This window comes from Platichthys flesus, chromosome 15 (assembly GCF_949316205.1).
Source record: "Platichthys flesus chromosome 15, fPlaFle2.1, whole genome shotgun sequence".
In the NCBI taxonomy this organism is placed as follows: domain Eukaryota; kingdom Metazoa; phylum Chordata; class Actinopteri; order Pleuronectiformes; family Pleuronectidae; genus Platichthys; species Platichthys flesus.
Window position 1 is genome coordinate 1,874,918 of NC_084959.1, and position 16,792 is coordinate 1,891,709.

At 44.6% G+C, this 16,792-nt stretch overlaps 1 protein-coding gene across 1 annotated transcript in view; it reads left to right on the forward strand.

Annotated features, from left to right (window-relative positions):
* The window catches only part of LOC133970033 (polypeptide N-acetylgalactosaminyltransferase 10-like), a 65,025-nt gene that overhangs the window by 32,427 nt on the left and 15,806 nt on the right, over window positions 1-16,792 (forward strand). The window contains exons 5-6 of the mRNA XM_062406826.1: window positions 13,248-13,433; window positions 13,833-14,016. Of these exons, the coding sequence (XP_062262810.1) occupies window positions 13,248-13,433; window positions 13,833-14,016 (370 nt within the window). The remainder of the gene's footprint in view (window positions 1-13,247; window positions 13,434-13,832; window positions 14,017-16,792) is intronic.

Consider the following 16,792-nt stretch of genomic DNA (forward strand, 5'->3'; position numbering starts at 1 on the left):
TTTTGTCAGCCCAAGGACGGCCTCGTATTTCCCTTTCATATCTCATCTCTGGCATGTTATTGGACTCCGACGTCTTCATAGCGGAGTTTCATTAAAGCAGGGCCGGTGAGAGTCCAGCTGTATCCATCATGGTTAACTGGGGTCTGTCACAGCAGGACCAGGGAGCCATGCTGCACCAGCACCTCCTGCGATGGAGACGTGTCAGTGACTCCAGATGGACCGTCCGGTTACTCACCTCCACCGCAGAGTTCTGCAGGAAAAACTGTGAAAGTTATTATTTGGGAGCCCTGATTTTTAATGAGAGATGTGTCCGTGAGGGAAATGTGACAAATCCAACAAGATACTGATTCTGCACCGAAGTGTTTTGTGTTTAGCGAGCGGAATAACATGCAAATCACTTGTGTATATCTAGATGCTAATTTGTTGCTCGCAATTCGAGACGGTTATGACATGTTCCAAATTGGGTTATTGTGTTTCAGCAGGAGAAATGAAAGTGCAGCGCAGCGTGGAGGGAGGGAGGGAGGGAGGGAGGGAGGGAGGGAGGGAGGGAGGGAGGGAGGGATGGAGGGAGGTGATAAACGAGGACGAGAAATGCATTTACACAGAGTGAGAGCTGGAACAATCAAGACGCATGACACAGCACTGGGGGGGGGGGGGGGGCGACGATAAGAGACAGAGAGACGGGGGGGTAATTAGCTGGATGCTTTAAAAGGGAATTAAGTAATTTACGACTTTTTATAAAACGGTATCGGTGAAAGGTCGACATCAGCTCATCACACGATGGCCTGAAATAGACAGAATTATTAAAAGGCACCTTCACAATGAAACGAATGAAAGAGCCGATTTAGGCCGGGATCCAACAGAGGTGTGTGATGAAGAAGTCATTCATCACAGACACACACACACACACACACACACACACTTCGCTGGCTTTTGTTTTTCTCTTAGTGGGAGATGAAAGTGCTGAGACCTCATCTGCAGGAACATCCTCTCGTGTTTTTGAGGATTTAAAAAGGTCAGTTCTCTGATGTTAGTCAAACATTTAGGTCCTGTTCCAATCCCCCCCTCAGCCCCCCCACTGGGCTCTACCCCTTTGTTTTGTGTGAGGCCGTGAAGGGAAAGTGATGCCCCTGGTTCCTATGTGATGTAGGGTGTAGGAGCCATCTAGCGCTTTAAACACAGCTTCATCCACAGTGTATTCAGGACCCCATGAAAACAAAAGGCTAGAGAGAAATTGTGCTTTACAATGACGACTTTAATGCATTATCTTTTCATATATTAATACATTTTAAGACGTTGAAATGTCCCAAGTGATTCTTTCTACGTAATCATTGGTCCGGCAACATCCAGGAGGGTTGTGAGTCATGTTAAACCCATAAATGTAGATTATTTTGATATTAGTTTAGTTATAAATGTGATATTAAAACCAACATTGATGTATTTAATCAAAAAGAGAAGTCAAACGTCATCAACCAAGAATAAAGGAAAGACGCGTGGGAAAGAAAACCGATAGTAGAGGAATGCAGTTTGATAAGGACGGAGTCAAGCAGGTATATCAAGTATTGTGTGGACTGGGAAACCTGCCCTGCTGCAGTCCATGTTGTGCTCCAGCAGGGTGAGGGGGGGGGGGGGGGGGGGGGAGGGTGGTGATGATGGTGAGGGGAGGTCAGTTCACTCTTCATTAGGCTGTAATTGAATTTCCGCAGCCCATGCAGGGAGGATGTTCAGCCCTCGCTCTCCCTGCAGGGGAGTGTCGCCTCGCTCCGGCTTCACAACCCCCTCAACACTTTCAAGGTTAGCTCGGCTAATCGGCTGCTTCCTCCACGGATTCCCTCCGCTCGCCATCTGTCTTCTGCACGTCTGACGGTGCAGGGCTGCAGGTGTATGCCCCCCCCCGTCCCCGTGTCAGAGCCGACCACACACACTGGGACTGACTTTAAATCAACCGAGGAACCAGTTAAGTAGATCAATCAACGAGCATCCCAGCTGCAGACCAGCTCGAGAGTGAGAACGGGTTTTTGGGACAGATCGTTTTATTCGTCCTATCGATTGTTTCTAATTCACCCTCGATCATCAGGTGGATGTTTCACACACCGATGTGGTTTCGCCCTGCACGAGAGGAAATGTCTCATCACAGCTTCATACACCAGGATTATCATCATGGCAGCGTGCTTCTGCCAGCAGCTACCTACTCATACCTGATTGTATAAGTGTTCTCTGGCCCCGTCAGTGTTTCTCTCCTGGTAACGATTCATGGTCACAAACTGTTTATTATCTTATTGTCAAGTTGCTTCTATGAGCATTTCTCAAAATGCTGACAGCAGCAGCATCACGGGGCAAACAGACAGAGTCCTTGTGTTAAAGCCGACGCCACAGACTGCACTCTACACTCTGAAGTTAACGTGTGGATGCTTGTTACCGTGTTCCTGCCTCCAGGGTTTAGATATCGAGTGAGTTTTGGTGTCCAGCTCATTAAACACCTCATGGAGTTTATATCTTTTATTGTCTCGAATCAATTCCTCTCCCTGAAACCACATTTTATGACGAAACAATTTGATTTAATTGGAAAGGTGCAGTGAAAAATGTAAATCTGCAGTTTGATGACTTTATTGGTTTGGATTTTTATTTTATATTCAAGCCAACTTGTGGGAGATGAGCTCACCACAATAGACTCTGTTCTCATAAAGAGAATCTGTCTGTTCCCTGTGGTCATTTAACCTTTCTTGAAACGTTCCTGGAAAAATCACTCTGACAAAAAGCATTATCCGGCGGTTTGCAAATTTCTGTCATTATCCTGGAAGTGCACGGATTGGTTGAGCTTGTTTTGTTATAATGCACTTATCTAAAAAAAATGCTAACTCGATTGTTCGGGGCTGAATCGTCTCGCCCTCTCGACACGAGGATTCATTAGTCTCGTTAAAATGCAAAGAATTCCCTTGTTCAGCTTTTCATTATGAGGAGTTGCTGCTTTCTTCTTTTGGAACTTTACCTCGACCAATGAGGTTATGTTTCCACCCCCGTCCGTTTGTCTGTTGGTTCTTTAGTTTATTAACACAAATCCTACGGGGAACAGAACTCATTTGACATTTCACTCATTTCTTTGGGAGTAATGAATAACAAAACTTGTATTCAGAGAATTGATTTATATATATAAAAGGGAATTAATGCAGCTTCATTAAATTTAAAGGCACTATTTGGCCTTGGTAGAGATATTTGCTCTATTGAGTGATATTTGAGTGTGAATCTGGGTTGTAGCTCGTCTGCCAGAGAACATGTTAAACACTAGAAGACGTCACTTAGGCTCTGAAACTGTTTAAACTCTAAACATTAACGATCCAGAAAAAATTAAATCAGATGAATATGTTGGAGTTATTCCCAACTACTAATTTTAATAATGTGGTCAAGAAAATATGGTGATTTCCAAGGTACAAGTCATCAAATGTTGTTTGGTCCAACCAAGCGTCCCAGTACCCAAAGATTTTCAGTTTATTATTATGGACGACAATAAAAACCATGAAATATCCCAACTGAGAAGATGCAGTTGGACATTTTAGCATTAACAGTCTGTTCTTGTACAGTTATCAGCTCTTGTTCTTCATAAAGTTCTCGCCCCAACTCTCGTTTGTCTCCAAACTCCCCAGTGACGCCTGGTTCATGGTCCATGAAACCACATTGAAGTCTGTTCTCATGCAGAGCGAGTGCTGAAATTTGCAGTTTTGTGAGAAAGAAGCCGGAAGCATCATTTCCTCGCGGCAAAACTGCATTAGTGTTTTCATTTCCTCCTCTCTGCCTCGTTGTGGTTATATTTTTTTGTGAGATAATTTCATTTCCTCTAATAACGCTGTGTTTCTAGGTCCAGAGGGTGAAAGGTGATGTGTTTTCACACAAGAGGCAGCACAAAGCAGTTGAACACGTTATCATGGTGTAGAAAGTGTTTGTTTACCCCCCCCCTCCCTTTTTTAATTAGAGTGTACTTTGGAGATGAGAGCTTCTCTCTGGGGAGGCCGACTTCATTAGCACCTGTAAGTGTCCACGCCTGTTAGCTGGAAGATGGTGTGTCGGAGGAGTTGTCTGTAATAACTGCTTGTCAGGGGAGGTTTGGATGTGATATCACAGACTTAGTGAAGCACTTCAAAGTCTGTTTGATGGTTTAAGTTGTAATTTCTCCACAGAAAAGCTGCTCTTTGTTTTGTCTTGTTTCCATAAAGAGGTTATTATTATTTGTATTATTATTACGGTTTAATTGAAGTTTAAATTGAGAACGGGGGCTGCTCCCCAGGGAGTGTCATAAGGATCTGTAATAGCGTAAATAACTGGCATCCTCCCAGCTTAATGGGGCCAAACCCAGTACCAACACAAGCATAAACACAATTTAACCATTAAGCACAAAGCAAACGAGTAGGGCGAAGTGGAACGGGCAGAGGAATGTGTGCTGAGGAATCCACATTGTGGCTGTTAATGGTGAGCTAAAGACTTCTTATCCTGTTTGATAAGATTCCCCGCAGCTCAGCCAATTGAAAACAGCAGCTCTAAAGAAGGATGGTGTGGTTTGTAAAAGACTAGAAGATACCTGTCGCTGGAAACATGGATTCAAAGCACAGGGAGACAAATGGTGATTTATGTATTTATTAATTGATCAGGATACAATCAGGACATTAGTTGTTGACATCTCTGTTTGTATTAGTTCATGTCCTAATTCCTACTTGTTCTCCAACGTGTGAACTGTGACTGTGTCTGTGCAGATGTGAGTAGTAGGAGCAGCTGTTGCCCCCCCCCCCCCCCCCCCCCCCCCCCCCCCCCCCCCGGTCTTCATGATTCTTTGCCATATGGTTTGCCGCGGGCAGCAGCCTCCTGCACTGTCAGAATCTGGGCTTTGCTTTCAGCACTTGACTGCACTGTTCTCTCTCTCACCCATAGACTGTGTGTGCTCTGTTGGATGTGGTTCTTACCTTGGTGGTAAAATAGGCGAGTGGTGTTTAGAACCAGTTGTGGGGACCAGTCTGTGGTGTAACTTAGAATTTTTACCATTTACTTCCCAACATCGCTGGGACCTGTTCTCGTTTGTGCTGAGCTGGTCAGAGTCCTCCTCCTTGACCCTGTCCTCCATGTTTGTTTGTGTTCCTCCACACAATAAAATACATTTCCATAAAGAAACTGATTTGTGGCTCAACAAGGCAGAAAATCACAGATTGTAGTTTCCCTGCTTCAGGTCAATCTTCACCTCTGACAATGGGTGATCCGTGACTTTCACCTTAAAGCCGCTCGGCAGGCAACACAAGTTGTTATTGTTGTTTTGAAACATAACAGCAAACAAAATACATTAACCACAATGCAGTTCACCTTCCACTCTTCCGCTCCCGTCTCCTCTTCCCCTCGGTGCTCGTCATTCACCTCGTTTGTTCCTCTTTATCCTTATTCACCTTCTGTTTGTTCATTTTATTCATTTTCGTTCTCCTGAAATATTTAGTTTCTTTCCCCTGCATCTTTTATAACATTTAAAGAATGAAGAACTTCGGGGATTTCAGTTTTCTGAGCAGCTTTTCAGTGCAGTTGCAATAAAAAACTCTGAAACAAACCTTATAGCATCTTTTCTGTGGTTCCTCGTTAAAAAGGTTCCTAACTTGTGCTAAACGTAGAAAATCTAATCTCAAAACATTCAGTGGAGCCGCAGTTAAATTCATTAGTAGTAAATGTGAATTATTTAAACAAAATTAGAAGCCCACGTGTCCTTCAGTGATTTCCACAGAATCTAATGGAAGACAGACAGCGACTCGCTCAAAGATGAGCAGCTCCCACCGGGTGAGTTCCTCCAGCAGCTGACAGCAGCAGTACGAGGTCTGAAGCTTGAGAGTGAACACATCAGTGCTGCCTGTTAACAGTGACTAACAGTGACTGTTCCTCTGTAGCTGCTGCTGTTGTGTCTCCGTGCAGTCAGCCCGGTCGTATCGCTGCTTCCACTTCATTTCATTCCCCCGTGTTGTTCTGTTTCCATCAATCACTGGCAAGAACAGAACCAGTTCAGGGCATCGTATCGTGTGTTGGGACTTGTTTCCAGCTTTACCTTTCATGTTAAGGAAAGTGTGATGTCCTCATGGTGGGATCAGACTACAGGACGTTTCTCCCCAATCTCCACAGTGTTGTGTCAGTGCTTCAGAATGGTCCAGGGGATATTTCTTGTTGTATTAAACCATCGACTGTAAATAAAGATAAACAACACATCTCCACTCGTTCCCACATCCCGAGATGATGTCTCTGATATTTGGCTTCTCTTCTGGGGACTTGACCATCACAATCTTCTCGGGTGGTGCTCATTGAAATACATTTTTCAATTTAATTTATATGTATAGCGCCAAATTAAAGTACTTTACATATACACCCAACAATTCCCACAATGAGCAGCACTTTCTAAGGCCATGATGTCTAAATGATGACAAGACAGACAGGAAAGACATCAGCTGTGATTGCATGATCTAAATCTTTGGATCTAAACCTGCAACCTTCATCCGGAGACTCAGATTGGTTGAGTCATACATTCGTCATACATGACGGACGACAGGATTCACTGCGTCTAAATGTCCCTCACGCGTGTGATCGGTGATCGGCCCGCTGCCAGGAACTGACTTTGCCTTTCTGAAAAGATTTAAACCTGAAATTTGGCACGGAGCCCAGAGGCAGCATCTTCCTTCAGGTCTTAAATCCAAGAAGCATATTCCTCTAAATAACAAGAACTGATGTTTCTGGAGAATAAACTGCTTGATAACCTTGTAGAAGCATTTTAGGAGTCAAATGTCTTATTGTGCACAGGGATTTATACCATCTTGGGAGTTCCATGGAGTGCAATTGCGATTCCATTGTGGTGTTGTCTGCAGGAATGACAGTAAAGATTCTTGAACTTTGAAGGGACCAATCTACAGTGAGATTAGATTAACTTTGATCTTGTTTTGAAAGTCGTCTCAAAGTCCAGGACAGGAACATCTGATGAGCATGGTTGACTGACACTGACCTCCCTTGTTGGATGATCTTCATATTGAGTATACCAACGTCTTATCAGCTTATTGAGTCCGAACCTTTTAAAACAGGCACACAAACCTGAATCAATAAAGCCCTTGTATAGACACAATTCAGGAAGTAGCGAGCGAATTCTCTACGATAACAACCATGTTCTTTCATCCCAGTGTTGAAGTGAACTCTTGAGAATATCCAGGGTCGGTCCAGCCTCTAGATTTTTCCTTTAGCTTCATCGGAAACACAACATCGTATCAAGTGTGCATCCATTTCTTTAAGGTTGTTTATAAATGAGGTGATGCATCCTCTGCTCCTCTGTTCTGTGTCATGGAAGCTCGTCCCTGAGATTCATTCATGTCAGAGCACATGAGTCCCTCCAAGTGAAACCAGTGACCCTCACCAGCCCGACAACTAGAGAGAGAACAGTAGCACTGGTAGCAGCACGGTGACTCATCGATAAACAAGCAGCCAGCGGCAGAAATGTTTCCAAATATGTAATTCGTCCTGGTCTTCAGTTTTGCATCTACAGACAACCAGGCCCAAGGAGGTGCAGTGCTGTGTCAATACACTTTGAATTAACAAGCGACCAGCACTCTGTAGGTGTGGCAGCTGGGACATGATCTTAAGTTCAGGGTTCTACTGAGTCCAGTTCTACTGAAATCTCAATAAACAGGTGAACAGCTGTTTGTGCAGCAGCTTCACGGTTCTGTGAACTGAGTCCAGCGGCAGGTCTTTATTTTCTGTGGCTCAATCACTGCAGGTCACAGTTACAGTTTCATAAGGAAACAAGCAGCCTCTCTGCAGGTCGGGCAAACAGCCCAAACCAGGCATGTTTAGAAATGAAGCTGCATCAGTCACATTTGGACCTGGGAAGATCTGGGTCCTTGGTCCAGTTAGTGAAAGGCCTCAGATGTAAATTCATATTTTTAGTCGTGGCTCATACAAATTATAAATATGTTGTTTACCTGTATGCTCAATATGACTATTTTTTAAACTGGAGGACCTGGGGGAAAAAAAGGACCAAGAAGATTCCGATGCAGAGAAGTAGAGCAGCTGTGATAGAGTTGTGGTTCTGCAGAGCAGCAGCAGTGGCTTGTGTGCGTGCGCCTGTAAAAGTGTGACAGTGCTTCAAGGCACAGACATTAAATTGTCCATCCTCTCCTCCGACTTATCAAAATGCTGCTTTCATCATTTTACAAGGTGACACGGCAAAGTGCACATCTGTAATACATCTGTTATCGTTGCCTCAGTAGCTATTTAAGTTGTGTATTTTTGTGTTGTGTGTGTGTGTGTGTGTGTGCTTTTGAAATCCCCCCCAAGACGGGCTTATATCATCACAGACTCTCCCTCTGCATCCCTTTCTCTTTTTAATGACGGTTGCAGAAAAGCAGCTTCAAATGTTTCCAGCCTGGCGCTCTGCAGAGAGAGAGGGAGGACTTGTATGGGGGGGGGGGGGGGGGGCAGGAGGACGTGTGGTGCGGTTCACACGAGCAGCTGAATATTTTTGGACAAATAATTTAGCAGCTTGGTTCTTTGGGGTCGCGCCAAGACTTCTGGGAAGTAATCCAGCACCTAGGAAAGAGAAGATGTGGAAGTCATTTTGGATCCACTATAATTTGAGGTTAATTGAATTGAAACACCCCCCCCCATTCTCCCAAAAAAGGGAACATTCTGTTGTTGTGTTTCTGCAGAAGGAAGTCGTACGATGTGGCTGATGGAACTGGTCCGTCCCCCCCCCCCCTCAGTGTTTGTGATCGGGTGGTGATTAACGCCTCAGAGGAGGACGCGCCGCCTCGCTGTGGCACAAACAGACGGAGGGCAGCGAGTGTGCGGCTGTTTGGTAAATGGGGTCCGAGGAAGTGACCCAGGCAGCGATGATGTCTGAGCCCTCATCATGTCCCGGACTTCACATTCTAATAATGACTAATGTGATTGCCAACGTCAGCCTGCTCTCATTAGCGTGATTTATGGTCTCGCCAATTCTCAGTAAACCAGAGGAGCTGTATTCCAATTTATTCGGGTCAAATTAACCGTTCCTAATTAGAAGCGGTAACCTTTCCGGCTCCGCGCTCCTTTGCAGAATGTGCCGTACATGCAATGCAAATGTTCTTTGTTTAATCACTGGCAGTCATTATGGAGGTTATGTAAGAATCACCCCATGCAGGTCAAAAGTTTAGCCTGAATCAATCTCCTAATGGTTAATAGCTAATGGGCTGATTTATTGCCGTGTTATGAAGGTGAAGGCCCGCCCTCTCCTCTGAGGGTGGCACCCCCGCCCTATGGAGCCCCTCTGCCTCAGTGGCAGGGTCAAACTCCTGCAGCTCTGATTCATCCTGTACAGAGTCATTAACCAGTTAATTACTTTAACTTTAATTTATTTATCAGGGATGTTAATATTTGACATCCTATTTCCTATATGTGCAAAAGAGCTAAATTAAAACTATTAAAACAATCACACTTTATAAAAACATGAACTGTTAAATGCATATCACGGGTGCATGATGCATCAATACTTCAGTAAATGGGAATAAACATTCACAGGACAACAGGAATCCTCGTTAAGAGCAAATTGAAGTGGTTCATTAGCCACAGCAACGAGAAGCAGGATCTTAAGAAGCTCGTAAAAACAAAGTGAATCTTATACATCAGCAGGTTTCAAGCTGAATTAATAACTGTGATTATTAATAGATGTTGAAGAAAATAGACTTGTGTTGTTCTCCTGCACAGTGGATTTGAAATTTGAATTTGAGATTAGCTGCTCGTTCGACTTCTGAACAACCAGATGCATCGTGGGCGTTATTGTTCACGTAGACTTGTTGTGTACTAAATATGTTACTGGTGCATTCCACCACAGATATAAAACCAGGTGTAGTTGACACATTTTCTATTGTTAACACATTAATAAAAGCAACACAGGAGTTTTTATTTAATGTTCTTGATTATCCTGACCTCCATTAGCCGATCACATGTTTCCCTGATGAAGACGAGGCTGTCGGGGGTGAAGAGGCTGCAGCACAGACCTGGCACAGCTTCACCATCCAATAAACCAAGTGTCTGCGCAAATCCACGGGTCATGAATTAGGATCTGACACCAAATTGGTTCGGCTGGCGTGTCGCTGTATAAAATGAAAGGATATAAATGTGTTCACCATCGGAGCCACTTTATCATCTCTGGCTCCGTTTGACGATTGCAGGCGCTGTTGCAAATGAAAGAGCAGGATTGTTTTATAGCATTATTGAAATCAGAACTGATGAAGTGAGCCTGTCAGCGTGTCGTGTATTTAATTTGATGGATTAGTCTAAAGCAGATGTCCCGATCTGGATATTTTATTTCATCACATGTGTTCGTTTATAGGAGGATTTCATCCATATTGTGCTCTGCTGTTTATGAAGAGATCTGTGGTGGATGTAGACAACCTTCAACAACCACACTTTGTCCTCACAGTCATTGTCTCGTGTCGAATATTTTATCATAATAAGGTTTTTATATCACTCTGGTGGATATTTCCCCACTTGGCTTTGAAGCAACACATTTGGCAGTGACTGTAACACATGTATCCGGATCTGATGTGAGTCAGAGCTCTTCAGGCAGCCTGCATCCTGAATCAGGCTCCGGGATTAACCAGCAGAGGCCTGTGTGACCATGTGATAGACAGCACTCCTCACCCTGCTCCTGATTACTGCTGGGCTCTAATGGGCTCTGCTTTAATAATGTCTGGTTGGATCTGGTCTCGTCCCAACACACTGGTTTTGCACTGACATGTCACCGGGGGGGATTCAACGCCGTCGGACTGTAGGCGTCCGGCTGTCATTTACTCAAGATCATTAAAAAATAAATCGCAGAAGAGAAGAGAGAGGAAAGACGTGGTTGGTTAGAGCAAGTGAGAGGGCAGAAAGAGGGAGAGAAGGAGGGAGGGAGAGAAGGAGGGAGGGAGAGGGCAGAGGGAGGGAGAGAAGGAAGGAGGGAGAGATGGCAGGTTCGTTGGCGGCTGCTGGTCCTGCTGTCTTCACTCCCTCTGCTGTCTGTCGGGATCTGGACGGTTTCCCCCAAGAGGCGGCCGCTGCCAAACAGAATCACAACAGAGAAACAAGCCGAGTGAGAGAGGAGCGAGGGAGGAGGAGGAGAAGACACAAAGGAGTGTAAGAGCGGAGGAGGAAGGGAGCCACAGGGTACAGACGGAAAGCGGAGGTAACAGCTGCCGTTCCTCCATCCTCTCCCGTGATATTCAGAATTCAATCAGTGCCTGTGTTGGAAACAGAAGTGATATTTTATTTTATATTTCAAAACCTGCTCTTGTGTTGGACGTTAGCGAAAGGAGGAAACACGACAACCTGGAGGAGTGTTTCTGTTTGAGAGAAGCTGCATCGTAAAAATGTGATTTACAGGGGTATGGCTTCCGTTGCTGTTCTCGGCCTAGTTGCCGTTGGTGAGAATTTATGTTGCCATCATGCACTGTGGTGAAGAAAAGACATGTTGCAAAGATGACTCAGCAAATTATATTCTGGCCTTAAAGCCGTAAAAACATCACGGAGCTGCTTGATGAACATTGAGCTTCATAAGCTGAACAGCCAGTGGTCCAGTCTCCATCTTCTGGGCTTGTTCATGTGTCTGTCTCATTGTTGTGAACACGGTATCTCAAAAACACCGTCAAGGAATTTAATCAAATTTGGTGCAAACGTTCGGTTGAAATCAAGGATGAACTGATTAGATCTAGGTGGTCAAAGGTCAAAGGTCGTGGCGGTTTAGCACATGTTTTTGGCCTTGTGAACCTGTCAATCAAGTTGTCACCTGCACTCGAGGAACACTCACTCATATTAGTCAGTTGTATTTTACAATAATATTGTTTTTAACTTGTCTAGAAAACAATCCACAGGAAAGTGTCTTTACCTTTTAATTTGTGGGACGATGATGCAGAATAAACTAATTTGTGTTTGAGGCAGTTGTGTATTTGTGCATCACAGTCCCACGTGACACTAGACAGCTTGTGTGGCAGGAGACTAACAGGATTTTAAAAACACTGCTGAGTCACGTTTGTCACATCACATTTTGAGTGTCTCATTTTTCACATCCATCTGTTGTTGTCTCGTCAAGGTGGAAACAAACATTATATCTGCAGCCGCTCTTGGCCGGTCGCTTGGTGCCATATGGCTCTTCACCGAGTCGTCCTCCAATCAGGCAAAATCACATGCAAATGGATTTCAGCAAGATGTTGAGGATAAAAACAGATCCTGAGAAACAGAGGGCTGATGGATGCTACGAGACAGATGCCTGTATTCCTATCTGAGATATCTTGGCCTTATCTCAGCGATTATTTAAACCTAAAAGCAGACAGTGAATGAAACATGCCCTTGAGTCCGGCTCCTCCAGTTTTTTTAATTGAGCTGTCACGGCTGGCTTGACGTCTGAGCAGAGAGATTTACAGGCACCATTTAGGGCAGGATTGATTTCTGTCAGAAGGCAGCTCAGGGGAAAGATCGGTGAAAAATGTGTACGTATAACGCCTCCTGTGATGGATTGATGCTTTCTTTCCACTTCTGGATTGACCTTTTCTTTCTGCATCTCTATATTGTTTGACCTCCTATAGCACCTTCCAGTATATTTGCTGTTTTAGCTCATGAAACCGTTTTGCTGACATCATCCCCTCTGGACAGCGCCTCAGCGTCTCCGACTCTTTCTGCAGCAGTTTTAAATTGTTTACTTTAAAACTCTCGCATCGTGTAATTTAGTCATCGACGGTAAACTGGACAGATTATCGGATGAAGCAGTTTCTTAAATCCCCTTGTAGGCATTATGAATTGTGTGTGGTGAAATGTTGAGCATAATTGCAATTTGAGGGGAATTGCTGAGTTTAGCCAGAAGGCTTTATGACCGCACATGTTAGGAAGGGCTGATTCAATTCCTTTTTCACTCCTCACAGTTGAGGTCTTTCTCTGCAGGGTAACATTATGTCTAATGACTGCGGATAAGAAGTGGGTGAAAGCAGAAAAGTAAGGGGGAACTAGGAAGTTGTTTCCCTGGTCTGGGTGAGATGTGCTCTGATGAAGAGTCCTGGAGGGAAACATTCCGTTGTGGAGCATGTGGCCTCGGCAGATGTCTCCTTTCATGGTGACGGCTGATGGTTCCGTGTTCTTTGCATCTTCTTGCAGTATTTTAGTGTGTTCCGAAGCAGCTCTCTCTTATTTTCCTCATGCTGTGCACACGCTGATCAACCTTCAACCTGTGTCTCTGTCTGTCCCTGCAGAGCACCTGAAGTCGGCGCTGGAGGAGTACATGGTGCGGCTGCCGAAGGTTCGGATCATGAGGACCAAGAAGAGGGAGGGGCTGATCCGGACCCGGCTGCTGGGAGCCGCTGCCGCTAAAGGAGAAGTCATCACGTTCCTGGACTCTCACTGTGAGGCCAACGTCAACTGGCTGCCTCCGCTGCTGGGTGAGGAAGAGAGCCAGCCTCCATCCCATCATGAACCCAGTCCTTATTCTAACCTCGTGCTCAAACCCGAGGTGTAGACTCAACACAGGCGGAGCAGCAGGTCCCCAGAGTGTCTCCTTCACTGTGTCTTCTAAAATGCCAAAAGACATCTCTGATCACAGCTATTACACATGTCTTCAGCAACCAAATTATCTATTAGACCTGTTTTCTGATGTTTGCCTTTAATTTAGAGTTTACAGCTTCTACAGATGATTCAATTACTATTGTGTATCTCCCATCATCTTTCTCCATAAATCAAATTAATCCTACCATCACTGTTACTGGAACCAATATCAAGTTATCAAGGCAGAGCTGGAACTCTTGCAACAACATCTGTAAACACCTGTCGTTGTCTCTCAGACCGAATCGCCAAGAACAGGAAGACCATCGTGTGCCCGATGATCGACGTCATCGACCACGACAACTTCGGCTACGAGACGCAGGCGGGCGACGCCATGCGAGGAGCCTTCGACTGGGAGATGTACTACAAACGCATCCCCATCCCCGCCAAGCTGCAGAATGACGACCCCAGTGAACCCTTCGAGTGAGTGCGGTTATTGTCATGTTGGACCTTTGTTGCGTGATTGCATCCTGATTGTGTTATTGTGGTACTAGTGCACACATCTGCGTCTTCAGCTGGGGAAGCTCACGCCACGTTTTATGAATGTGCTACATGGGATCTTTTATAAGTTACTGTGGGGAAAAGGGTTTGAGCGCCACTGGTTTATATAAAGTCATCGATTGAAGGTTAAAGTACTGTAGGACATCAGGTCTCCTGGTGTTACTACCCAGTGCAAACAGGACTGATAGCTTCTGACCACAGTGACCTTCTTGGCCACTCGGCAGCGCAGGTGGATGACCTTTAAGCAGCGGGAGCCAGAATAAATAAACTTTTCACCGAGTCAGACTTTGCTATGAAGGCCAAATAACTCTGCATGTGATGCCAGACGCTCCATTTGTGAGCACCCAGGGATTAGGTTGACAGCGTTTCCCTGTGTTTGGATGCCAAGGACCATTTGTGTGTCCTAGGAGATACAGTAGGTATCATCAGGGGGAAAGGGGGAGGCTGCTGCTGTGGTGCAGGAAGATAAGAGACTAAAGAAGAAGGAATGAGCTGCTGAACAACCAGAATCAATCCTCATTTGGTGAATTAGTCTGCTCTTCTTGCCCAATGAAATGACCTTCATCAGTGCAAATCTAATTTGAGTCGCAAAGATTTTCATTTTCATTCTGATTGACATTGCTGCAGCGGAGAATGAGGCACGGTGGGGACGGCAAAATCCATCTGAGGTGTGTGTGTCTGTGTGTGCCAGTGTGTGTGCCGGTGTCGGTGTGTGTGAGAGAGAGAGAGAATGATTTTATTCCTGTTCTCATGCCTCTCTCACTGTCTCTTGTCGGTGCCAACACCTCTCTCGCTCTCTCTCTCTCTCTCTCTCTCTTTCTCTCTCCCCCCCCTTCTCTCTCTCATCCCTCCTTTGGGCTTCACTCTTTCATTTAGCGTTGAGCTCAGGCCTTAACTCCGTCTCTTCCCAAGGTCAAAAGACTCAAATGGACAATATCATCTTGAGCATTTGCAATTAAATGGAAAATTGGTGAGCCGGAATATTCATGGCCCATTGAGTCAAAACTGGAAAATGATCATGGGGAACTGTTAACGCTTGAATAAGTGAGGAAAAGCACATTCAGACATTAAGGTCAATTTCTTCTTTGTTTGGTTTGGACCTTGAGACTTTTCACTTTAGTTTGACCCAAAACATCAGGTGTGAAAAGTTCCTCTGGCCACTGGATGGACGGAAATCCAGTCCGACCAGAAGAGGAGTTCTGGTTCTGGATCAAACTGAACCATGGTTCGGTTGAAAAACACTCGTTTGGATAGTTTGGCCTTTTGAACCAATCCAGGAAGAAGAGACGGCATTAAACAACAGAAGAAGAAAAAGAAGAGGAAGCAGCTGCTCCGACGATGTAATGTCAGAACCATGATGAAGTTCATTTGCTGCATTTGAGCTAGTGTGGAGTACTGTGGTACTGTGGAGTACTGTGGTACTCAAGTACTGCGCCTGAAGGTCCTTATGCTGGTAGTAGTACTATAATGCACAGTTGTTTTTTGCTGATAATACAACAGATACCAGACTGTTCAGCAGATCAGTGTCAAGTAGAAAACTTTCCCCATTTAAAAAATAACTAGAATAATTAAGTCTAAGCATCTGACCGAGCTTTGTGTCAGTAATGAAAAGTCCTCGGCTTTGATCTGCAGCCTTCTGAGATTGATCAGCCCGGTATTTTACTTTGATAGGGTTCTGTTGTTCCTGTTGTTCTCTGGGCCGCTGAGGTCGGTTCACTCAGTGCTCGTCGATATTAATTCTGTGGAGTAGCAAGTAGCAGTCTGCAGTCGTATTGTATTGCAAATCCAATTTACCGTTGTGTTTCCAATGTTCTTTTCTTTTTTCAAAGACAATAAATAAAGTTAACAAACGGTTGAGAAGGTAATCACAGCCGCACAGTCGTCTTGAATTCGCTGGTTGTCACCAACGCTCGGGTCGATTTCCAGCTTGTATCCCTCTGTGTGTTTGAATTAATAATCAGAAGGGATCTGTGTGTAGCTCTGATACAACCTGACGGGTTTTCCCCTGTAGACCGTGTTTGTGTTTACTGTCAAGTTCAACAGTTTTCATTTCACTGACTGACTGAAGCACCTCAGCTCTGTGAGGGTGAACGCACACAAACCAATGCTCTGAGTTAAATCCCTACGTGCACAGAATGACCCTGTCCGGCCACAATGTGTGAGTTTCAGGCTTGAGCTCAACTGAGCATGTTAAAGAACCAAGGGGCCTTCACATCTTCTGCTGGAGTCCAACTGCTGCTCTGCTACCAGGCGACAGGGGTCAAGGGTCAAGCTGGTGGCGCGAATCCTCCATCGACAATATATATTTTTTTTATTTCGTCCACATGTCATATTGTGTATAGTGCTGTTATTTACAATATAAAATAATTATAATTATCAAAGGCCTGTCATTGTTTTAAAATTAACTTCACTGCCTCCAGGAAAACAATCTGTCCACAATCGAGTCAGCACATTTTAAATGGAGTGAGTCCAGCTTCAGGCGATTTCATCTAATGAGAAAGAGGATAACAATATTAGGAAGTTAAACATTTCAGATAGAAATATATCAGTCAATATATAAATTAAAAATAAAAAGCAATGATTTCATAGATCAGTTATTGAAACCATTTGACAAAGAAATGTAACTGACGGTCAGACTTTATTACAAATAAGGACAAACAAAAAGAAAACACACATACACCCAAATATGTATAATTTG